General features: G+C 41.8%; 1 protein-coding gene across 3 annotated transcripts in view; it reads left to right on the top strand.

Moving 5' to 3' along the window:
- GRM1 (glutamate metabotropic receptor 1) overlaps nt 1-24961 on the top strand; it is a 177868-nt gene extending 152907 nt beyond the window's left edge. The window contains exons 8-9 of one of the 3 annotated variants that reach the window (XM_058801078.1): nt 12119-12157; nt 13209-13269. In XM_058801078.1, the coding sequence (XP_058657061.1) occupies nt 12119-12157; nt 13209-13269 (100 nt within the window). Of the gene's footprint in view, nt 1-12118; nt 12158-13208; nt 13270-23822 lie in introns of those variants that run through there. The other 2 variants (XM_058801077.1, XM_058801079.1) reach the window with 2 other exon arrangements.
- Nucleotides 24962-26453: the final 1492 nt, after the last annotated feature.

The raw sequence follows: 26453 nt of genomic DNA, 5'->3' as shown, positions 1-26453 counted from the left end.
GTTAGTTTAACTAGTATAGCTTGGGGACTAGAGCAAGATGAGACACTCTTCCTTTCTCCTTCCTAAAGTAGAGCAAAAGAATTAACCAGGGAAGTTTCCTAACACAGGATCAATTAATCAATTCAAAGCCTTCAGCTGCCTCTGGTGCTGACATAGTGGTCAAAAAAGTAATCTTGAAAAACATCTCTCCCAGCTGCATTGCCAACAGAGTTTCAGTGAAAATAAATTTCTTAGTAACACTGGTGTTCACATAAATAACAGAGCACACTGCCTTTACTGATCTGTTGTGCTCTCAAGACGCTACGTGCAGTCTTGGGGGTTTGATCTTGCTCTTACTTTGATTGAGTTAAACCAGGAGCAATTACAACCAGTGCTGTTTTCCATAGAGCTGGTTGGGAATTTTTCAGTGGAGTATATATGTTTTCTACCAGAAAATTCTGGCCCTTCAAAAGACTTCATAGAATTGGGCTTTGCTGGTAAGTATTTACCCTGGGACAGGGGGACATTTTTTCTCATGGAGAGAGGAAGACATTGGGAAATCATGAGGAAATCTTACCTCAATAGTTAAAGTGTTCACTTAGGCTAAGAGCATCTCCTTCATTTCCCAGGTAGATGATTTATAACTGGATTGTGCACTGTCCAGGGCAAATCTCTTTTCTGTGTGTTCTTGTCCAGCAGTATTTTGGAACAGAGATAAAAATATTGTGGTGCAGACCCCTGGGAAATTCTTGGTATAATTCTGTGAGAGAGCTTGAATCTGGGTCTGAGGGATCCCTCGTGAGTGTCTTCAGTACCAAGCAACTGTTATCCTTTCCCTCTTGTCAAATGAATACTTAAATATGTATAAAAAAATGGAGCAGCTCCATCAGGAGAGATGAAGAGAGAGGGATATCTGCTGCTTGTATTGAAGCTTTGTGGGGACATTTATTGTTCGTTTGCTGCTTGAAGGTATTACAAGATCCTGGCTGTTACAGGATGATGGCATAGCAGCATTTTTTAGGAGAGCTTTTTGCATCTATTTTTTATTTTTTCCCGATCTGAGAGGGAAACATTTGTGTATGGATCTTGCTGTGATTTTTATCCTTCCTCTTGGTCTCAAAAGTTATTTTGGTCTATGAGGGTCAATGAGCTTGAAGAGAGAGACACTTTTACAGTGCCTGAATGATCCCTTCCCTGAGGAAGTAATGCTGCCTTCTGTACTAGATGGAGGAAAAAACCAAAGTGTGACACTTCAGATGCTGATTCTGATGAGGGTCCAGGAAATGCCTTCTCCAGGAGTGCTGTAGGGGGTTGTCACAGAGAGAAAGCTTATTTTGTGTCTTTGGATAATAAATTCCAGGTCTGGCAGTGATGCTTATCTGCTCCCTCAGTCTTCACATCTGAATTATTTTAAAATTTATGGTTGAGACCCCAGGTCTGGACACCATTTTAGTGCATTTTGAATCAGAGTAAGTAAGGATTTAGTTGTTGATATACATTATGTAGCAAAATCTGAGTTAAAAGGAAGCCAACTAGTAAAACTTACTGAATGGCCAGGACTCCACATTAATGCATAGGCTACCTGCTTTTCCCTTATAATTTTAGTATATTTACATTTAATTATTCTTCATCCAGGTGTCTGCCTTTAGGAATGAATAGCTGATTTAAAGTACTTCTAAAGTTGCAATTTATCTTTTTCACACATTTCAGCAGTCCATGCTTCTAGACTGCTGTCACAGACATCCGGTCACCTGGGCCACAGATCTCTCAAATGTATTTATTTTATTCCAACAAAAATTTTCAGACAACCCAACATCCCCTAGTAACTTCTTCCTGCCTCCCTTTATCCTTTCTCCCTGTGTGCTGGCTTCCTACATACAGTTTTTAAACTGAGAATCAGGGTTCTCAGATAAAAACCTCTATTGACATGTCTGTTCCTTAGCATGGCTTAGGGAACCACCTGCTTTTTTGTCTTGCCAGTTATAAAATTATCTCCAGGTGTTCTGAAGTTGATGTTTCTCTTTACATTGACTTGCTGAGTTGCCATTTCGTCTTGAGCAACCTGTACTGACAAGCCATGCTTTTCTGGGCTCATTTCCCTTGGCCATTCACAGTCCACAAAGGTTTTTGGGCTCTTCACCTCCTTAATTTTCAAAGCCTCCCACAGACACGTGGTGAGGGGAATCTTAGCACAAGTATGTCCAGAAGATTTTGTTTCACTGGTTTTTATGGTGTGGGGGGAGCAAAGTGTACAACGAAGCATGGCAAGACTTGGAGCTTCCAGACACAGAGAGTAAATGTTCAGCATGCTCTGCTGCAGTTGCTCAGATGTAGATATTTTACAGCCTGTCACTTAGTCCGGCCTAACAGCCCTGTCACAGAAATAGTGCTCAGGAGTACTCCATCTTCTCACTATTATGCTATTCTTCTGCACAGTCAATATTTTGTCTTTAAGCAGGGGTTATAGAGGCAAGGAGGGAGAGAGAAAAGTGTGAACAGAATTCATGAAAGCACTTTCAATGTAAGTAAAACAATGCCTTTTGTCCTGATCTCTACAGGCTAAAGTAGGTGAAATGGAAACAAAACAATCTATCTTAACCTGGCAACAGCCGCAGGGGTAATTTTTCACTCAGTCTGGCTAAAATGTATCAAAACCTCTGAGTAGGTTTAGTGGAAAGTGCAAGCAGGATTAATAAAAACTGGTCGCCATTGTACCTTCTCTTGTAAAAGGGATATATTATATCCTGTTTTCAGGACAGGCCCAATGAGAGAAGTGGTTTTTTTGGTCCTGAAGTGTGTCATCTAGCTTGCAGCACACAAGAATTATTTTTAAATGCTTCTTACACAAATCAGCATCTTGTGCAGTTTTACCTTCCTACAACAGCGCCAAAACAGTATAAAGACAATTGCTGAATCTGATAGGAGATGGTAGACTACCTTGCTTTGCAATTTAGAAACCTGATGCAGTGGGTAAACTTCTTGTGTCCTGCAGTAGTATTGCAGACACAATAAGACAGACCCTAATTTTTACCATTACAGGCCTTGGAAAACACCACATTCCAAGGGATTTTCAAGAAGACCCTTAAGCCTGCTTTGCCTGCACTGCCATCCTACTGAAGCTTACCCCAGAGGGAAATGGCATATCATGAAAGAGAATTTTGGAACAGCAGAAAGGATGTGAGCTTCTGCCAGTGGGAAGTTTATATAGAGATTGAAAAGAAAAAATAAATTGGCAAAATTGTACAGGACAGATAAGGTTGTTTATTTAAACAATTTATTGCTGTATATCTGATCTCTCCATTAACCTCCAATAAAATGGTGACACCCACACCCTGTTTTTGGGGCAAAAGCACCATGGGGCACAAGGTGCTGTCCTGGTCCATGGCTTTGAGGCTCCCAGCTCCCAACCAGGGCATGGGGCTCCAAAACCCCTGGACATTTGGTTCACCTTTGCAACACACTCAGGAGGAGTCTGCTTCCTTGACAGGTTGTTGCAGATGTGGCAGCTCTAGAATGGCTCCTGGTGACCCAGCTGTCACAGGGAAGGCAGGGGGCACCCTGGTCAGGCCTGATTCATCTTCCTATTTCAGCCCTCCCTAACATTTACCCAGCTTCTGCACTTAGTGTAATCCTCCACCCTTTTCTGAGGTTGCAGTGCCTTTTTGGGAAAGCCTCTTGCATGCTCACAAAGGATAGCTGTAGGTTTTAATGCCAAACACCTCTCTCTCAGCAGCTAGTATGTTTGCTGGCTTTGCTGGGCTGTTTGCTGGTCTTAAGCCATGAAAGATTTTGCAGACACATAGCACTGTGACATGTAACAGCTCTTACCCAGTTCTCTTGTAGATGTGATGTGAATTTCATGTAAGAAAATACAGCAAACCCAGTCAAGCTGTTCTGTCCTTGTCAGTATATTGATTTAAGTGAAATTCCCAGACTGATTTAAAACTCCCAGAGGACAGTTACGTGGTTCCAAAGAGACTCTTAGAACCAGAGTTAAAGAACAGGGAAGAAACAAAAAATAACAGGGGAGTGTGAAACTTAGGATTCCAGTAACAATCTTTTCCAGCCCTGCTGCAGGGTTTCTCTGTTAAATTTGATCTATTAATTATATCTAATATTGTCTTCAATAGCCTTGAATTTGCATTGGATTATGATACACATATATTCTAGTTCTGGCCCATAGACCAAAAAATAAAATACAGAATAAGGGATAAAAGACTTTCTCATTTAAATAACTACTAAACCCCATACTTATTGAAGAACCAGGCATGGCATATGTAGATATCAAATCATACACCAAATTGTCTATCAGGGTGTATATGTGCAAAATAACCAGTCTGGTGATAGTGGGTTTTTTAATCCCTCTAATGAGAAATAAGGGGGGTAGCTGCATAAAGCACTGCAAAAGATTTCCTTGCAAATTATACCAGCTAGAGAGAGTTCCAGCTCATGCATAGCTGATCACATGCCATTCCTAAAACAAAATGAGGAGAAGAAGTGGACAAAAATACATGCTGTGATTGGGATGTTTGCAAAACCAAAAGGCCTGGCAATTTAATTTCAGTCCTCTGGGCTTGCTTCCACAGCCAAACAGAGGCTGCCTGAGACTACATTTGGGAGAAATAACTTGGAAAAAGCTATGAAGTTCTGCAGTGACTTCCCAGAAAGAACAGTGGGGATAAACCCCCCTAAGACAAAATCCATATACTGAATAAGTTTACAGGATACATTGCCTACACCCTGAGCTCCCATCCAGACCTGCTCCTTGATCACCAGAGTCACATTTTATATCCAGGGTACATTAAATGAGAGGGCTGTTGTGTAAGGTTCTATGCAGTTTCCTCCTTTTCTCAGAAGTTCCCAGTCCATGGCAGTTTTACCACAGTCTTTTCAGGGATGGGCACAACTTTGTTCTCCCAGGAGATTTTGACAGGACATATGTCTAAGGCACAGTCCCTGAGTCCATCCTGGTTCTTGCCAAAGGACTGCTGGGGAACTTCACTTTACTACTCTTCCTCTTGTTTTACAGCTCTCAAGATGCTGAATCACAAAATGTTTTTCTGCTTGGGGGCACTGCTGTAGAACCAGGCAGCTTTGTTTAATGAATATTAATACTTAAGCACAATGACAGAAAGATACAGAGTCACATCAGAGGGGAGCTTTGCAGTTAGGTACCACAATCTCTGCTTCCTGACTGAGGGGAAGCAAAGGCAGCACTACAGAAACCCTGGGGAAAGCTAGGATCTTTCTTGGCATAAACCACAGGAATAAGGACACCACTCGTAATTTAATTTCTTGCTTGACTGGATCACTTATTACATTTCCTTGTATTTTGGTACTTGTATACATTATTCATATCGAGTTAAGATGCTGCAAAAGTGCATCAACTCATTAGTGAGTGATACAAACAATTGTGTTCCCATGTAGGGATAAGCAAGTGTTGCTTATCTGCTTAGCACCACACTCACACATTGTTTTGGTTACAATTGTCTCTGTGAGAGAAATAGGGAAGAAAACTTCGCCTTTAAAGAGTGTCAGATAGATAAATAGGTGTTCAAGGTTACATCCAGTTAAGCGCCTAAACCCCAGGATAGTTCTTTATATTTCATGTAGAAATCAGATTCCAACTCTCATAAGCACACCCTTTGGGAAAAGAACCAATCTCCACACCCATGTTGTGTGTGAGTGTTGCTCTGAAATGTAAATTGGAAATGGAATGAAGAACATACAAGTCTTCTAGAGGTCAATTTAACAATTTTTAAGAGAAGAATGCAATTTACTTCCTTTCTATTCTCTAAGTGTGATGTTTCAGCCCATGCCACTGCTGGTCACCTCACCTCAGCAGAAATTAAGAGAGCTGTGACATTACACAAACATGTGATAATTCATGTAAAAATACTTGTTAGAATGAACATGCAGGGTGTTCTGCAAGCATTTATTCTGCAGGGGTCTCGGAGCCACCTTGTGATTTCATACATCATTGAGCTAGTTTAGGGGTGAAAAAATTTGGGTGCTGAAGGGTATCATGTGGATCCCTGATATTCTTTATAAATAAGAACAAGACTGTAAAAAAGCAGAAGTATTATACACATCTATATACAGTTAATACTGGAGTTTGTTTTTTCATCAAGTTAAGACATCTGAAAAATACTTTTGATTCATCCCGACAATTCAGTGCAAAGTTACTAATGGAAAATGCAGAACTACTGCTTATTTATTTAATCCTTTTCCTTGCTTAGGGACACATAAGAGGCACATAGGAGCCCAAGAAGGGGACAAAATTTGCATGTCTTCTCTTTCACTGATGTGAAAGACATTTTGCCTTCTGGCTTGTCCACTGAGTTTATCCCTTCTTATGATGTGCTCACCCCTTTGTTCAGGGATGCCTCACAAAGCAAAACACCACAAGACAAACTGCAGATATTGTGATCACATGCCAAAAAAACATCTGATTTTTAGCCAGACTGTAATTCACAAATGAATCCTATCCCCAGAGAGAGAAGTTGGTCCATCTCTGTTAAGGGAATGTAGGTGCGTATGGTTCTACACCCTCTTAGAAATAAAATCTGCACATTCAGACATGTTCATTTACAAATACCTGTATATGGATATTATGGATATGGCAAAGCAAAGACTAACTTCTGGTGCACTACTCAATCCAAAATCTGGATGTAGTCTTTGCTAAATATCTATCCCTCCAACATGTGTAATGGGCAACTTGGTTTTATTTGCTTTTTTTTTTTTTTTTTTTTTTTTTTTTTTTTTTTTTTAGCTAGTATGGAGTGATGCTTTTTTTTTATTTGTCTTCTGTTTTTCCTTTGTCCCAAACACACTGAAAACTATTCACACCCAGAGCAGAGATCTGAGCACATTGCCCTCTCTTCTGTGTGTTCTTTGTGTGTTCTTACTTCTGTGCTTCAAGGACTCTGAATGTTATTGTCATTCATTGTCAGAACTCTTTTAGGGCTTTCAGACCCAGATATAGCTGTAGAACAGACTCCACCACACAGAAGAAATAGACTGTCAAAGAGTCACTAATAAACATGGCCAGCATGAGAAGCTAGGTTCTCTCCTGTGCCAAAAGACTCTAAGAAACCACCTTCAGTGTGGGTTGAAAATATATTGTATCAATATAACATCTGCCTCCACACAAAAGTTGTTAAGAGACTATTTAATTTTGAAATAACAAGTCAACTAATTCTGCAGAGCATATATGTGCTCTGGCATTCAGCCTCCCACACCTGACAAGCATAGGTTAAAAGTCATTATCACTGTAAACACCAAACAATTGTGCAGGCTGAAAGCAATCACACAATTTGTCACTTTCAAGCCCACTTGACAACTAAAACCAGGTTTCTTGTTAGTTCATTATAGATAATTTACCCTTTCTAGCTTACTGCTTCAGTTTATCTCTTCTTAAGCTGTTTCCCCTTCTCTACTCTCTCTGGTTCTTCTTTTGTGGTGTGCAAGATGTGCTTTCTTCCATCCTATAAAACTATCCTTACAAAGAGGAAAAAAGAAAAGAAAATGAATTACTGTCTGCTGGATTCCTTGAGCCAGATTTCAAGGTCAAATCGACACTAATGTCAGTACCAGAGAAACTGTGCCTGATGCCCATGGTTTGGGGAACAGGGGTGAGAGTTGTCCTCTTCAGCAGCAAATTATTAGTTTAGCACAGCTATGCTGCAGCACCACAGCCAGAGATGTCAAAGCTGATCATAAACTCTATCAAAACAAGTGCCCCTTGATCTGATTATAGCAACTCCTTGCTAGTAAATTGTTTGCTGGTGTTTGCAATTTCAGTCTGATCAGCCCCAGAGAATCCCAGGTTCAGTTTAAATAACCATCTACAAGCCACCTTCTAGTTAGTAGATCCTCCTTCTCTTGACCCAGCACTATTCATCTTTCCTCATCCTTGGTGTATTAAAGCCAGGATCTTCACACACTTACTTAGAGTTCTTGTTGGTCTTCCCCTCTACTTGAATGGATTTTTTAAAATGTTATCTTCTGGCCATTTATTTTCCTGGCACAACCCAAATTTTCAGATGGTTCCATTCAGCCTGTTTTGGCTGGCTTGCAAGCCCTGCCTTCCCAGATAAAGCATTGTCTGGAAATTGGGTCTTATTTCACGTTTCTCATATTTTTTGCATCTCAAAGCCCCCCAGACAAGTTGACTAACCAGATAGCCAATACACCCAAGAAACAACCAATCAAACCAAAGAAAGCAAATCCCACAGTCTGTGGAAACCCCTACAGAGGGATTATCTACCTCGGGCAGGCTGACAGGGATTGGCCGGGAGCTGCACCTGAAAGCACAGCCAGGGCAGCACAGCCCATGCAGGCGGTGCCCAGTGAGCAGATGAGGGTGTGGGTGGCACCAGCCCCGCTGAGCCGTGGGCTCCCGTGCCCAGCTGGCAGCTTCCTTAGTGGGCTCAGCAGGGACTGCCTGGGTGGGCAGGCACAGCTCGTGTGCCTGGCCACTACAGGCTCTGGGGGAGCACAAAGGGTGGCCCCAGGCATCTCTGTGCTCCCCAGCCAAGGAGCAGTCCTTCCTCCTTTGCTTTCCCATATCCTCTGAAACATAAGGCTGTGTACATTTCTTAATCCTAGTGTTATATAAGTTATCTCAAAAATCTCTCCTGCCACCATCCCAGACAATCAAGAGATTTTCCTGCAGCTACTTTGGGCTATCATAGCCTGTAAACCCACAAATGCTTTAAGCTGCTCTGAGCCAGAACTGACACTCAAAGCCTTCCTTTATCCCATGCCATCACTTTGCCAATGCAGGGAGAAGAATCTGGACAGCCATGCTGTGAAATCAAATTGGGAAATAAGAGGGTTTTTTTTTCTCCTTTCTTTTTCTGGCATGATTGTGACCTAGATTAGCTGTCCCTGTCATTCCCTGCCAGATGATTGAATAATTGCACCAAGGGTTGTGCTGACACAGAGGAGAAGGTGGAGCAGCAGAAGGGAGCAACTGGGGAGTGCCAGAGCACCCCCCCCAGCACACAGCTGGCTCCTGCTGCCCTGGGGTGACCTGAAGTACACACAGCCTATGCTCCATCTTCACTATCCAGCTCAGTGCCAGGTCTTTCTGGGCAACCTTCTGACATTATGTTCTCCTTGGTGATCTTGACCCTTCTGTCCTTTTCAGCAGATGCTCACACCTCAACAGAAAGCATGTGTCATGAAATCCCTCCTGCTTCTCAGTCCTCTCTGGGTGATTATTACCCATATGCCTCACTCTGCTGGGTGAGGGTGAATAACCCTATGGACTCGCACTGCTCTTTGCTCCACAGCTCTTCCTTTCTCTCCAAAACTTGTTGCTGTGCCATTGATTAGCATAATTAATTTTAAACTCAGAGCAATTATTTCCAGACATCACTTAGACTGGAATTCTGGCCTTGTGTTTAAAAAATTAAATTGTACAAAGAGTCGGTCCATCTTCCCAACTTCTATTGGCTTAGGAATATTTTATCAGGTCCTTGGTCATATGAAAGGCATTGAAAATTCAGCTTCTCATCCTACAGGAAAGGGACATGACCTTGCTTCTTTTTTTGTAGATATCTTTTGATCCAGCCATGACAACTCTACATAAAACCTGACCTTTCAAAGACACAAACATCTGAAGAGGAACATGCTTCTTCCTAGGAAGATGCTAGAACTGGAGAGGCATGAGGCTCTGGGATGAGACTTTGGTTGAACACTTCAGTGATCTGGTTCATTACACGAGGTTTACTTACCTTCCCAGTCTCCTTGCAGACTGCTGGAGCACTGAGGAGGTGAAATGCAGGCCAGAAAGTTTCTGGTGTTGCTGAGATATTCCTTGGGAGTGCAGAGGGCAGCCAGTCTGAGTGTTGGAGCAGGAACTGCTCTTGAATGTGAGGCAGTGTGCCAAGAATTTATGGTACAAGGCTTCTCCTTTTCTGTGCTACAGGTAGGGGTTATATAGTAGTTCTTAAAAACTAGGAGTTTATTCATGCTACCACTCAACTTCTCTTGAATATCCTCCCCACTTTACTTTTTTCCTGATGTTGTTGATGGTCAGTTGCTTCAAATGAGATTGTACAAATTCTGGTGATATGCTGTATGTTTTTTCACATGGGAAATGAGAAAGATTTTTTACAGCTTGAAGTACACCTAGGGAGGGGGATTTCTGACCATGACTTCAATGATAAGTAGCACAGTGTACTGCATCCCAGTTTTCTTGGGCACCAGATAGATTCATTCTGTTTTGGGAGTCTGATTGAGCAGAGGGGATAATTCCAGAGCAGAAGGTGAATGTTCCTAGTTTCACAGCTGCACAGATATAAAACATTGCAGATAAGAATTTACACTTCCTATAATCCTGACACAGCTGTTTGCCTCGTGGGATGATTCATTTACACTTAAGAGGAAAAATGGTGGCAAGACTGACTCTTCCCTCTGATGCTTTATATTCCTCACTGCAGATTTCAACAGGCTTGTTACCTACCCTGTTCTGAATGACTAGCCAGAAGCATTTTTCTCCTTCAAAGAACATAAAGTAAAGCAATTAAGCCACTTCTTTCAGGAACCCTCTGCACTGCCACCCTGCTTCCTCTGCCAGACTCCCTTTTATTGCACCCAGGGGTTCCTTATAAAGCAACTCAGACACTTTCATGATGGCATGCCAACTCCTTGTTCAAATGCACAGAAGATCCATCCTGCCTCTGGGCTTAGGATACAGATAACTACTCAGCAGGAATTACCCTTGAGAAGGCTGCCCCCAAAATGACTCATTAATCCTCATATTGTAAAGATGGGCAGAGTATCTAATGTTTTATAACCGGAGAAATGTATGTGAAGTGCTGCTACTGCCTGCAAGGCTAGGAGAAAGAAGCAGGGATACATTGCCATCGTTAAAAATAAAAGAAAAAATATAAAGGTATAGAGATCTGGGCATTAATTCTGAATCACGGCTCTGTAATATTAGCACACACTACTAGGAAGATAAAAGAAAGCCTACAAGGATACTTCTTATTCAATGCATCAAAAGTGTTTATTAATATTTACACAGTTGACATTGACTTGATAATTGGAAAATAATTCACTGAAATATTATCAACACATGTTCTACATTTCCCATTTTATAAATCTAAATTTCACTATGAATTCAAATTCTACTGAAGCATGAACCCTAAGATTTAGGTGATTTCTGCTAGGTATATGCGGTGCATCACCGTGTGGGGATCACCCTTGACCTTGATGAAAAGTCAGACCACTGCTTTGATGGAGCTTGGCAGCATTTTAACAACAACAATGCAAACCAATTTCCAGAATGCAAACCTGGCCAGGCATCTGGGGGTTGCAAACTCTATTAGATGCAATGTCTGTGTCTGATTTTGGCTGAGCAACACAACTGCAATCCCAGTAAGAGAGGAGTTTGCTGTATTTTGAACATGTTTTGAGGCATTTTGAACTGCTTGAGGAAGCAGGCTTCTTTCTTCCTTTCACTTAGGAGGATTTCATAACAAGACCAAGAAATGCCCAAAGCTTGGAGAGCAAACTCCTCTGAGCTCACTACAGGGGTATAGATGAGTAAGAAGAAGCACAAAGGGGGTGCAGCTAAGTAACCCAAAAGTGACAGCAAATGGCAGCAGCTGAGGAATGATGGCTGCCAAAGTCTGTTGACTCAGAGGGATCCAAGGTCCAAGCCATGTTGTGAAACAAAACCTTTTCCATGGTCCTAGCAGGGCTGTCTGTGGCTGTGTGCCCTCCATTGAGTGCATAGCAGTACATGTGTGTGAAACACGTATTACTTTTTCTCTCAGATAATCAACTGTGTGTCCCTACTTGTTTTGTAAAATCAGTTCCTGTGACTGAACAAAAAGCACAGGACGTAGAAAGCTCTTATTCTCTCAATTGATTAAGAAAAATGGAAGACGGTAGAAATGCTAAATATTCTGTCTAATCAGAAGCCTAACAATCCCTGTGCCTTTAATAAGGCAGAGGAGAGAGCATGCTAGATAAGTTCCTAGTCATGACCACATTTAAATTTTCAAATCTCAGTGATTCCATTACAACCTGGTAAGGAATTAAATTTTTCTAGAGGCTTCAAAGTAATCAGGTTGGCAAAATTGCTCAACAGAATGTCTTATTTGTGTTTTATTCATAATAGTTCAGAAGTCATCTCAAGGCATCTACTGCTCCCAAATGGGTATGCATGTGTTCTGTGTACATCATGCTGTGCTCCTGTGCTTTCCTACATGGTGAGAGGAATGGCTTGTTGGGCTCATGTGCTGAGTACGTAGTACGTGCACACACCATCCATGAATCTGTCATTTGGAGGTACACAGAAGTCTGCCAAGCATGCACTATGACTGTTTGATGGGGAGAAATGCTGAATTTCTATTTGCATTTTATTTGCAATACAATGATTATTTTATTTTAATTTTTTTTCAGAAATTCAGTGATACATTTCATGTGCAAAAATACCTGAGATTTTTGTCAAAGCACGTGCTTGTGTGTATATTATTTTTATTGATACTGGGGAAGACAAATGAGAATCTGCATCTGCTTGACAGGGCAAGGAAGAAAAGAAAAATTAAATGGAAATCATCCTATATTAACAGCCCAAACTGCAATCTGCAATTCTATATTGAATTACCATTGCAGATAGAGTACTTAGGAGACTATTCATTTTGTGTCTACCTCAATAAACCCAATGCTTCCTTTAAAAAAAAAAGAAGTACAGCAGTGAAATCACATAAAATGAAAGCTAGTGACTATTCAGCCAGAGTTCCAAAGTAAAAGAAACATTTAGAAAAGCGTATTAGGAGAAGAGAGACAAAGGAAAAAACAGCAGCTGAGTATATATTAAAAACTCCACCAGCAAAAATGTCTGGTGATTCTTTTGTAAATAAGATGTGAGGGGCAGATGCTCCTTTTTTCATCGTTTCATCCTATGTTGAGAATATCAGGGGAGAAGCTCCTCTGACAGCTAGATACACAGCAGCCCTTGCCATCTGGTAGGAAAAGTGCATCAAGGCTCAGCACAGGAAGCAGAATGAACACCGTGGAAATCTATTTTAACCAGTATTGTGCTGGAGCCAAGGAGATAGCTATGTGGAGGTTGAGGTGACAAGAGAATGAAAAATGGGAAATCCACAAACATAGGTCAGGGACAGGCACCTATTGAGTGGTATAGCCACCATGTATGCACATGTGTATAGCCACTCACTGGGTGTGTTTTTCTTTTCAATCTTCAGGAAGAGGCAGCCAGAGTTCTCGCCCACCAGCCAGTGTCCGTCGGCACATGTGCAGCTTTGAAAAATCCCTGCAGTGAATGTGTAAGAGAAGCTGCATGACAAAGAGTGGTTTTACCCCTTGCTTTCTTTTTCTCATTGGTTTATCATGTCTAATGATGGGACAAATGTGGTGCATGCCATTAAATATGGGAAATTTGCTTATGTCCCCTTGTTTCACACAATACTTTAAACATTGTTCAGATGTGATGAAGAGGACATTGAATAATTTTTTTGAAGATTTTATATTTATTTCTAAATGCCTACAACTTTGCAAATATGTCCTCTTTCTTGTACTAATTTTATCTTCTTTTTTCCATTCAGCCAACATTTTTCTCCTTTTTGTAGTTTTGCATAGAGATGACTATCCTGTGTGCTTTACATGGCAAGATACCTCTGCTGTGCACAGCTCTTGCTAACCCATGCTTGTTAGCAAACTGAGGCTGCAGACCCAGCTGAGGGAGCACAGAAAACATTTGTTTTGGTGGGATTTGCAGAAAACAGGGAAATCACAAAAAGGCACATGTAAATAAAACCAGCAGGATTTTGTATAGAAACAAATGGCATCTCAAAATAACAGCAGTGAATCTTTTTTCTGTTGTAATTTCTGAAAGATGTTCAGATTCTGCATTCAGCAAACAATAGCAAAGTTCTGCTCTTCAGAAGCAAGAAGTGCAAATACTGCCCTCTCTGAGCAAACACAAACACAGTGCAGAAAACAAGCAAGCTGTTGCAAAAACAGAAAGACTTCACCTCTTTTCTCCCAGATCTATGCTCTTTTCCATCTGATAAGCAGCAGATGTGTAACAGTCTTGCTCCCTGCCCCAGGGAAGATTGTGCAGTGACTCGGTGGAAGGATGCTCGTGATCCACTGACACAGCATTTTGGGCAGTGCTCCCCTTTGCAACCAGAGATGCTGTTGCACTGCTCTGAGCAGCGCAAAGCATTGCAGCTCTGTGCATGTCTCTGAGGGTCTATGCAATCTGTGGGCATGTAGCAACGACGTTAATTCAATCCAACCTGCCTCTCTGATTTGCAGATCAGAAGAAATCCACAAAATTAATCATACATTTGGAGCAGTTGTGATGGCTTTATGGGGCTTGTGCAGCAACCAGATTTGGCACCCTGAAAAGCAAACTGTACACAGGCAGTGTAAGGAGCAGCACAAACTATTTGTTTCTATCTTCTAAGTCAGAACAATATGCCTCTTTTTTTCTGAACTGGAACAAGTGCTGCAGATTCTCAGGGTACAGATCACCAATTGTCTGTCTGGAAATTCAAATGGGAGTCCAATGCAGGCATACTATTAGGTGGTAAAAGCAAATGCAACAACAGATTCTATTCAAAAAAGCATGAGCACAAGCTGTGAAACTGCTGAGCACAGGGAAAGCTGAACCTCCTGCTTTTTGCATGAACATGCTTGGATATTTTTTTTCAGTTTTGAAAAAAAATCCTTATCCGCTCCTGAGAAACACCTCTGGTGGGACTCCAACCAGTCAATGGGTCTGCGAATGCTTGTGGTAGCTGTCCAGATAAGAACACCTTCAAGAAGCAGAGCAGTTTTTCAGATCTGCTGAGCATGAAGCTTGCTATTTTGGCTTTTCTGCCTGCCTCTGCCCCTCAGGCTTCCCCCTCCCTCCAGCCAGGGCTGATGTGTTCAGAGGCCTGGCAGGGCTGCACTATGGCTCAAGGAAGGGCACGTCCTCCATCTGCAGTCTGAGCTCCCTGTGGCCACACAGCCCAGTCTGAGCAGTAGACAATTGTCCATCATATCACCAACTGCCCATCACCACCACCTGGTCTCAAGCCTCAATCTCATCCAACAGAACTCCAGCAATTTGTAAGTCCAGAATTTCCTTAGGAGGCCCTGCTTCATTAACCCAACATGCTGGAAATCACCACATGTCCTATGGTTTCCCTCAGCTCCCACCTACAAGCAAGTAGATGTAAACTCTTGAAACTGTCCTGTGTTTTGATGCATATTATACTTAGCATACTTTGTTTCACCAATCTTCATCTCCATTCTCTGTACAACGCTGGAGTTGGTTAGAAATGCAGAATCATCAAAATATAGAATCATAACATTTTATTATCATATTAAACCCAGAAGCATCAGCTTGGAGTTTCAGGGCTTTTTTCTTTTGAAGCTGCACATTCGTTACCATGGGAACTTTCGGATGCACCCAAAAAACCCACAGGCTTTGCAGGCTGCTTTATCTACTGCAGCATATTAGGGCGAGCTGTACACTACAAGCAAGAGGCCTCATGACTAAGCTTCCTGTGGCAACTCGGCTAAGTTTGCCACAGGGTTAAGCACTCAAAATGCTGGCATGCTAAGGCGAGTCTGATGGCTCTTTAAGCCCCGTTTAAACTGCTGGGAATTTATTTTATTCTCAAGTATGCCAGAGAGTTTGACAAGTTATTGTGGAAGAACGACCTCATTGACCACTACCCCTGTAAGGGTTGCACACTTTTTGGCAGGAAATATCCAGAGCAGCAGGTTTTTCTGTTCATAAGGAATTGCTCCTTTTTCTGATACAGCTAGAGACTAGGAAATATTCTGGCCATGTAGTATAATTTGGCCCTTTTTTAGCTTCATTTAGAACTCTCAGTTGGGCATCTCTATGCCATGTGAAATACTTTTCAGCCTTGGTGTTAATGCCTTCAAGATGCTTGAAAAAATCCAGAATATATTCGGATATTTTAGTTTTATCTCATGCACTCTGTCCTATGTCCCCAGTGTTTTATTATTGCTGTTCACTATACAGCTTTCAGCTTGTCAATATCTTTTTGGTAAAAAGCATTGTGGCCCAAATAATTTTCCATCAGAACCACAGAGGATTACAGAAAGCAAGGAAAAACCTCCAACTGTCCTAATTACTATTAAACTGCATTCATAGGAAAGATCTGCTGATTTCTGCACCATGGTGTGGTGCTTTTCAGTGGGGAATACAGAATTCATGGGCAATTTTGTGGCTTTATTCTATTCAAGTTCATTAATTACTATTTCTTACTCAACAGCAGGTCCATGGCATTTCTTTTGATGTAATGTTTTTTGAAGGTTGTTGATCTTCACAGCCTCCCAGTCCTACAGATTATTTTGCCTTAGTTGCACCCACCTACACTTTTTGTAAATGAACTTAACTGTAGCATTTTCTTCGAATGTTCCTAAGTTTTCTAGGTTCCTTTGCTCAAAACATTGTACTTTTCAGTTTTCAGGTTCTATCAACTGTTCTCCCTTCTGAGCCTGTAAGAATAAATGCTTCAGGTCAGGCATTGGCACTGGCTGCACTGTCATAAACATTTATTTGAATTTGCAGCATGAAACACACCTTCAGATAACCCAAATGAGCTTCTCCGTTGATACCAGAGGACCTATGATGACTTACACCGTGTTTTCCCATGCATTAACTTTATTATCCTTAAAAAATTACAAAAATTATTCAGGAGGATGAATTAATTCTGAATATTCAGTGGGCTTTACTTGTTAATGAGAACGAAATAAACAGATTTAAAAGCTATTAGCTACTAAGAGCACTTTTAAATTTCACTTTGATTTGCAGGTTTCTCATCTTCATTTCTTGAGCAGTGGATGAATTTTCTTGCTGTTTCTGACAAATTGTTTATTATCTTGACTCTGTATTATCTATTAGATTGTTTTCTCAAATCAACACTTTAGTAGTTATTTGATTTTTTTTTTTTTCCAAAGCACCTAATGAACACACAGGAGTGGAAAATTTTTTCACTAATATTGGATGACTGAAATATGACACAGCTTCTGTATTTCAGATGAGAATACAAATTTCTAGTAGTAATTATCATGAATAGTCAGACCTTCATACACATTATTAGTGTAATAGTCTCACACCTCTGTTGAGCTAGGTAGATTTGTGATACATGCTGAACTTGTGGGACTTCAACTACACTGAAGCAATGCATTGACCATTTATCTCACCATCTCCCACTCTCCCCATTTTCACAACTCTACAGAAGCTTATGTACATTAAAATTATTGTTATGTCTCAAAGTGAATAAATCTACTTATTTTGGGACCTTTGGCTATATCTGAGCTGTTTGATTTGGAAGTAATTCCCTACCCCTAGGGCCAGGTATGAGCCTAGCAGCAACCCACTTCTGTGGTAGCACAAATGTAAAGTGAGTGACCCCAGCCCTGTTCCAGCTTTCCCCATCTGAGTGACCAGAGCAGAGAGGTGAGGGGGGCTGCCAACCTCTGATCCTGCCCAAGGGTCTGATCCCAACCTGGAGACCCTGTGGATGGAAACCAGAATCTCATCACAGGGTACTCAGCCTAGGCATAGCTAATGCATCCACATTAAAGACTGTATAATATTATGATTTCAATTTAGAAAAGAGAAAAATATCCCAATTATCAATAGGGTGAATATACATTAGAAAGCCTATCTGCAACTCAGATAAAGTAATGCTTAACTTCTGCATTAGAGTAGCTTATGAAGGAAATTATTTGGTTACATTTATTTTACATAAACCAGTGGCCAGAGAGTTGGAAAGGCAGCTCTTGACTTGAGCTCACTCACAACATCTCTAAGTATCATCAGGTTCTGCCCTGGCAAGACAGTATGACATCATTATGTTTTCCTATATTTTTTGTAGCTGTTTGCATCATACATTTAAAGCAGTGCTCTAATTAACATAGAATATTGTGTCCAATGCTCAAGGCAATTTTGTCCAAAAAAAAAAGAAGGAGGGAGGGAGGGATGAGGGCAGGTGGGTAAAGGGAGGAGGGGAGCAACAAGGAAAAGTTAGTTAAGTAATTTAAATTTCCAGAAACATAAGTGGGAGGTTAAACATTGCTCTAATTATACAGCACTAACAAAAGCACTGGAGCCATGCTGTGAGAACAGTTTTAAGTTCCTCTTGTCACCAAGATAGAGATTATAGTGTAAACGAGCTAAGGCTGAAATTGGATTGTGATTTCTTTTTTCATTTAGGTGATTATATGAGGCAAAATTCCTTAGCATACACCAGATAGGGACTATGGTTGGTGATGGCTCCCTCACTGATGAGAGAGTGCAGGGAAGTTTTACCAACCCCGGTTTAAGAGAGGGGTCCCTAGAACCAGTGCTCTAGAAGTTAGACTTGCAGGCACACGCAGACCAGCACGGCTTGCTTTGCTAATGAGCAGCAGGGATGGCTGTGGCAGCTCTGAGAGTGGCTGCTCAGTGCAGGGAGGTATCATTACCCTGGATTAGAACCTGCTCACTCCCTTAATCACATTTCATGCCCCAGTGGCTTTACTGAAATGGAGACAATAACAGAAGAGACCTTGGGGACACCAGCAAAGCACCTGCAGTGTGCTGCAGTGCAGGTATTAGCCTTAAATTTTCAGCTTGTTAGCTTAGGCCCTGGGAACTGTGAGGCAGGAGCAGGACAGAGCTTTAGTCTAGCTCATTGCCACTTACCTGACTGCAGGGCTGGAGAAAGTTTGTAGTTTACTGACTGCCTCTCTCTGGGCAGGGCAGAAATTCCTCCACTGGCTTCCCTAGAATGGCATCCATCAGCAAGAGCTGTGTAGAGATGAGAAAGGTTTTGTCCAATGCACAGCTTTTGAACAGGGCATTTCTTTTTGTTCTGCACCCCACTGCCTCCAAATGCTGGTCACCTGTGTCAGTGCTCAGGGACAGCTCTGCATGTGCTACGCTCCAGAGCCAGCTGCCAATGGCTGTACCTGGGCTCTCTGAAGGGAGGAGCAGCATTTGGTCACTGGGCAGTGCCTGACACTGACCTCCTCTGGCTGCTGGTAAGACAGGTCAGGGTTTGATTCAGACTTAATTTTTCCTGACAAAGTTGATAGGCTTCTCAGTTCTCATTTTATATTCATTCCTAAAATTTTATTGTAATAGAAGGGACTGCCAGGTTATCCCAGTGCTTCCTACTGGCTGTGGCATTTCAGTTACCACCGTGACTACAAGGAGGTAGGTTGGGCCAAAACATTGGGCTGGCAATGAAAGATAGGTGATGTTTATTATTTCTCCCATAATATTCTCCTCTTCCTCTGATTAATTACCATTGTTGTTTAAAAAAACACAAACAGCCTTATATATTAAATCTTTGCTCTCTGTCTTGTCTAACACCACCAAGCTGGTTCAAACGACTGCATCACTCATCTCAGCAAGATTAAGAATCTTAATTAAGGTTCTTCCTCAGCTCACAGCCACTTGAAGAAGATAGCAGACCACAACTCTGGCATCCTGAAAGGACAAAACAGAGTATAAACCCTTTACAGATCAAGGAATGTCCCTTCCTGTTTTAACAGAAAGGGCTCTTTCACAAACACTTTGCCTGACTGCATCTGAAGCCGGGCCTGAAGCCATTTTCCAGCCTGTGGGTTCCTGGAGTTAACCTCATCAGGAAATATACTACCCTGCTTAACTATTTCATGTGCTATCAATTAGGGATTATCATGCATAAAACATTCAAGGAAAAAAAAAAAAAGGTGACAAAGTTTCAGGCCCACAAGACTCAAAGGTGATTTAATTCTCTATGCTTGATATCAGGTTATAACTTTTCTGGTAAAAGGATCAGAGGTCTAACTTACCTTAGACCAATGTGACAATAATTTTTCATCTCAGAAGCATTCAGCCTCTGAGATGTAAAGAAACCTTTTCTAATCAACATCTAACATAAGTCATCCTCAGAATCCTGAAGTAGGGAGAGAAGCCAACTGTTGTGGAGTACTCAGACTTGACACTACTCCAAGGAATCCGATAAGGTCAGATCCTCCAGAACTGGCAAGAGCAGGACTCTGTTCTTGGCCTGAAATTGGACTTGGTTCTGGGGAACTCCTGATCACAAGGAGGGACCAGATTTTGGTCATCTGGAGATACTTAACAATGGACAGTGAGCTGTCTAACAAGTTATAGGCATGTCCTCCTGTTGGGCAGGCATTTTGGACCATTTTGAACCATAGTCTCTGACTTGGGTGCATCAGTTCTTTCAAAGAATTTCAGGAAGTAACTATTAGGATCTGAAGTTGTTTTGCAGCTTGTTTAGTGTCTACAATAAAGAAAGAAAGCTGAAAGTGCCCCAGAGTCATACAGAGAGTATGTTATAAAGATCAATGCATGTATTAGAAGCAAAATTTTGAATTACCAAAAATAGCAAAAGCTCTGCTCATGAAATTAATAAAAACTCACACCAAAAATATACTTCTATTTCCCCTAAAATACAAAACACATAGATAAAGCTGTGGTGAAAAATTGAGAAAAAGCATCTAAATTCAAAGTATGTTCTTGCCTATAAGCAAAAGCAAACCCACCCTGTGTGCTGATAGGATATCCAGCAATCTACCTGAACATGTAGACTAGATGGGAGGATCTGGAGAAATAGTAAGTGGAGTATTACACTGGGTATATGCAAGTGCAAACCTTAAGATACCTTGAGACTCCAAGAAGTTTACTTCTGAGCAGAAAGTGTGAAGTCTAAATCCTATGAGAAATTGACAGGAGAAAGGACAGAGTTAGGAAAGATAAATGAACACATGGTGGATATGAACTGGTAATCACCCTACTGATAAAATGAAGAAAACACCACTTGGTGCTGTCCTGTCACTGTGCCAATGAACATCAGGTTTTCAATACCCTCACTGTGACCTGGCTTGGTACCATCTCTTGCCTTTTTGTGGAAATCCATCCCTTCTCCCATTAACCCAGGCAGATTATTTTGATCTTGGCCTTCTCCAATGGATGTTTCCTTCAAAAGAGGAGATGGCAATCACTTAGCAAGTGATGACCACACAGTCAGGATTGTCATCGTTGCTTTGCACAAGTGAGACAGCTCCTTCTCTCACTGAGACTCAGTTCAGGTCTGAGCTTTTCCAGACCCATCTTTGTTTTTGTCTAAATGTGAATTAATGATATTCAATATGGCTGCTCTTTGTTCCAGCATAACAAGTGCTCTTCTTGCATTTTAATGATTAATTCTTCCTGAAAACTCAATGTGACCCCCTGCAGCCATCCAGCAAGACAGAGCCCAGGTATTTCTATGGCAGTCTTGGAACTCCATCTCAAAATGTGACTCATTAACAGGCTAGCAGTGCCTGGACATAGCAACTAGAGGGAAAGAGCTGGAACAGTAATCTGAGGCAAATAATCCATGGATCTTGTCAAATGGATTCCACAGAGAGCCACTGCAGCCCTAAAGCTCTTTGTCATGAGGCCATTGGAGCCATGAGCAGTAAGGTCAGGCAAGCAGAGGCAAGCAGGACCAGCTCTCCCCAAGGAGCAAGCTGCTACCAGACAAATCTAGATGAAATGGTCAGCTCACATTTGGACATTGCAGTACCAGCACAGTTTAGGCATGGCCATTGACTTGAGACTCTGGAGAGTGCTACAGAAGAAGGAAGTAAGAGCAGAATTTGAGAGTGAGGGAGAGGGAAATGAACTAAATAGGAGCAAGACTTGAAGACAGAGGTAGTGAGCTCCTTAAAATAGCTGTGCTTGCCTTTGATGTAAAATACAAAATCTTGGAAATAAAACAAGATAGAGAAAAAACAGATGGTGTAAGGAGGGATTCAAAAGTGAGGTGATGCACCAGCACTAGATGTGAAAAAATAAATGATGCAGAAATGGACTTAGTACAAAAGGCAGAAGATAATCATAGCATTTTTTTAGAAAAGCCCTTTGCAGTTATTGTAAGCTACACTGTCAGCAAAATACAAGAGCACTTGACTTATTTTCCTGTCTACAAGAAGATACTTGTTTTGAAGTTAAAGTAGACCAAATGTGTTTCTCTGTGAAGAGTTTGCAGTTCTTGGCATGTTAAACATTACTTTAAAAAACTTTCACACCCAAGAGTTACACTCATTTGCTTATCTATATAGCACATTATAAAAAAAAAGTTATACTATAGCTGATTTGATCAAAACAGGAAGGGTTCCAAGCCTTCATTCTTATCTTTTCATTGATCACTATAATATGGACGTTTCCTTCTTCAGTTCAGAACATGACTTTCTTATCTCTTAGGTTAAAGCTCTTAATCAAAACAACTCCAGGTCCTACCAACTACATGCTTTGGGGAGTTATGAATTTTTTAGTTTGGTCTTTTCATATGCCCCAGTTCCCACAGAGGTGGTGAGTCACAGGTCCAGCATTTGGAGTCTGGAGTTGGAGATGAGCTTCCCAGCTTGGATCCACCTAAAATTCTTTTTATTTTCTCTAGGACTACTTACTGCTCAACAGAAAAATGACACATTGTCATGTATATTTCTTTTCTGTTTTGACAGATTTACAACACTAGATGTCTTGTACCAGTCTCTTCCAGCTATGACAAAGTCAGTCAATATGGGGTTTTTTTATAAAATTCAAGTGGCAATTATTTACTCCTTAAAAAAGAGAACCATGAGAGTCTGAGCAAGGGAAGCAAAATGTTTACAACAATACTGCAATACTGTAGGGGAAACAATCTCCTCTGGTGTGTGCAGTAGCAGGAGGTGAGGCTGCTGTGCCAGCCTTCCACTCACTTTGTCTCCCATCTGCGTGGCAGTCTCAGGGTCTGAAATGTAATCCTTTGTTTGCTTCTGGTCCCTGAGGGATGAAACCCTGAGATAAGGATGCTACGGATAAATCATCTCAGAATTTCTCTCCGTCTCTGGTTTGCACCCAGATGATGTATTTTAGAATTTGTGAACCACCTCTACTGCCTGACCTGCAATTAAACAGTTGCTTGGTCCTCTAAAGCACTGCTCAGCTCCTTATCCCACCAGCTGCTCATAAGCTGCCACTCAGCTTTGAGCGCTGCTCCCTCCAAGGGCACAGGGAAATGCAAAATCCCACAGGTCCTCAGAGTGGGACCTGACCCTCAGATCCTCACTCAGCCAAACTGTCCAGAGTTTTGGTGGGACTCAGCCCGTATGAGGAGTCAGAGAGTTTGACTCACCAGGGTCATGCTGCTGCTTGTTCCTCCTCCCACACAAAGCAACTGTTTTCAGTCCCAGAATTTTAGCCTGGATTGTAAATAAACAGTCACCCGGGAAGAAGTGCATTTACCTCCCACCTGATAAAAGCCCTGGGAGTTCTTCATTTCTCTGTTAGCTAATCTGTTTCTAAGGGGAAAAGGGAATAAAAGGGAAAGGGGGGGTTAAAAACAATTTATGTCTCTACTCAGTTTGCCAAAGGCTATGACTGTGGATTGTTTTTCTTCCAACAGCTTGAAAATATTTCTTATAAGCTGCAAATCAGGCTTAATTAAATCTTTTCCTGTGACCTTTTTCCTGTGTTTTTTTTCTTCTCCCCTGCAAAATGGTGAGCAAACCTAGATACCAAATGACAGCTCAAGTCCTCAAACCACAGATGGCTCTCCCAGAGCCCTTCCCGCAGGCTAGCCTTTCCAGGTTGGCTGTAGGATGGAAAACCAACATCACTTTTGGATGAAAATCATAGCGTTGTTTTCTCACGTAGTATTTCTGGGAGGACATGAAAAACTGGTGGGGGGAGGCTTACTAATGAGGCAAAGCAATTAGTATTTTTGTAGGCTTGTTTGTTATACTGCCTGTGTCTTCGTAATGTAAATGCAAATAAACCATCTTTATTTTGTTCATAGTTCTAATGGAAAGTCTGTGTCATGGTCTGAACCAGGTGGAAGACAAGATCCAAAGGGGGAACATACGTGGCACAGACTCTCAGTGCATGTGAAGAACCAGGAGATAGGGTGCAATCAGACAGCGGTGATCAAACCCCTCACTAAAGACTGCCACGGCCAAAATCTGACTTTTACCGACATCAGCACTAAGACTCTGTACAATGTGGTGGAGGAAGAAGACAGAGAGCCCATTCACCTCAACCAGTCCAACAGCCCTTCCATGGTGGTGCACAGGCGGGTGGCAACGACCCCCCCGCTGCAGGCCACGGCAGAGGAAACCCAACTCTTCTTGCCTGAGCAGTCCCCCAAGACCCTGCCCCTGCAGCCACAGTCTCTCATGGACCAGCTGCAAGGAGTGGTCAACAAGTTTGCCACCGGCATCCCCGACTTCAACGCTGTCCTCCCCACTCCCGGCTCAGGGAACGGCGTGCGGCCTCCCTGCCCACCTCCGCCACCGCAGCAGCCCCTGCAGCCCTTCCAGGTGGCTGCCTTCAGCCAGGAGCCCCTGTCTCCCCCGGCTGAGGAAGCCGAGAGTGAGAAGGTGAAGCTCATTCAGGGATATGTGTATGAGAAGAGCACAGAGGAGGAGGAGGACGAGGAGCCGGCAACCAGCAAACTGACTCTCGAAGACTCTCCGGCGCTGACGCCCCCGTCCCCTTTCCGGGATTCAGTGGCTTCGGGCAGCTCCGTGCCCAGCTCCCCCGTGTCGGAGTCAGTGCTCTGCACACCTCCAGATGTGACCTACGCCACTGTCATCCTGAGGGATTATAAGCAAAGCTCGTCCACCCTGTAGATGCTGCAAGAGACAAGACAGGAAGGACTTTGGCAGCTGCCCACTGGGAGGACTTGCAGAGACAAGCCTCCCAGGGCTGTGGGAGAGAGAGCAGAGAACAAAGTGACAAATGACAGGGCAAAAATTTCATCCTGCACTTAAATAACTAAAATGAAACAAAAAGAAAATAAAACATCCATTCTGAGGGCTCAAGATTCTCTATCTGTTGAAAATAAATGTACTGTGGAAAAATGTTAGGAAACCACAACAAAGCACAAACTAAAGGAACAACTTCTATAGCAAAAAAAAAAAAAAAAAAAAAAAAAAAGAATAAACATGCAGGAAAAAAATATAATCACACTTAGTCACACCCTTTCTTGGCAATGCTTGAAAAGGACTCTGGGGAGTGCAACCTGGAGAAGTCATTAGCACACCTCATGGCTGTCTGTCTGCTATGGGAGTAACCCACCCAGGAGCCAGAAGGGCAGAGTGTGGTGCGGGGGAACACAGCTACTTGTATATGAGACATATATGCATAAATACCTTTTTCCTGGTTTCTACAGGTGGTATAACTGTGGAACTTTATACAGGTGGTATAACTGTGTAACTTTATTTTGGGGAGAGGAGATGAGATAATGTGAAAGCACATGGCTCTTACTGACTCCTACCTGAACGATTTTGTCCTTCATACTAGGCTGCTTTTTGGGGGATTTGGGCTTCTTTTAATGCTGATTGTGAACAGAGCAAGAAATATGATCAAGTTAAGACTCAAGAGGTTTCTGAAGAAAGCCTTGCCATAGTACTTGTAACATGATAAGGACTTAGAAAAACTGCCCTTTTGTAAAAGGTTGCAAACCACGTGGCTAAACTGTTACACAACATTTCCTGTAGCAGAACAATATTTATTGACTATCTTTTCATAAAACAATGTATTTTGCCATGCCATTGCATCATCCCTTTGTGTTACTTTGGAAACAAATGCATTGAGAAATAACTGTTTACTTAGAGCAACAACTGTTAGTCTGGAGGAAGGGCAAGTCCACGCTGGGGGTTTCGGAGCCTCCAGCAGGAGAGTGAGCGTACGTTTGTGTATCTGTATGCGTGGGTACGGTGTGTGTGACGAGTAATGTCCAATAACTACCACTGGAAGATTGTCTTATATACTATGAATATTTTTATGTTTAAATCATGTTTTTATATCGCGTTGGTACAAATATTCGATAGATCTTTGAAGGTTTGTATGCTGTGCTAACACATCCTTTTTTTCATATACAAGCTGAGACAGTCGATACCCTTATAATAGGGTGCTTTGTTTTGCAGATATTTTATGAAGTAGATATATGATATTAATAACCAGTGCATTGAGAACTTGTTATTTTACATGTTTTGCAGCAAGTGTGGCTAACCAAAAAAGAACAAAACCTAACAAAAAGAAGTCCGTTTTAGAACTCTTGCAGGTGAGAGACAGGAAAAGTAAAAGAACTATTTCACTGCTTCAGATAATTTAAAATGAAATCATGTCAGGACAGGAAATTTCATCAGTGCTTAATGTGTGCATAAATTCCTAGGTTTTGCTACTGATAATTCTTTAAAACCCTTTATGATGTTTAGTTGCCTGTTCTTTTCTTATGCATTCACTTCTTGTGTTTAGTATACAATATAGCTTAAAGGTCACTTCCAGGCATTTGTAGTTCTGTCATTTATTCCTCTTCCTCCTCTATCTTTCATGCGTTTCCTAGAGATGGGCCTAATCTAACGCTCCCTAATGACTGGCATGATAAAAGTCCAGGTCTAATTGCTGTGGTCTGAACATAATTATA

This window comes from Ammospiza caudacuta, chromosome 3, assembly GCF_027887145.1.
Source record: "Ammospiza caudacuta isolate bAmmCau1 chromosome 3, bAmmCau1.pri, whole genome shotgun sequence".
Classification (NCBI taxonomy): Eukaryota; Metazoa; Chordata; class Aves; order Passeriformes; family Passerellidae; genus Ammospiza; species Ammospiza caudacuta.
Note: the sequence above shows the minus strand (reverse complement) of the source record. Positions and strands in the feature narration are given on the sequence as shown.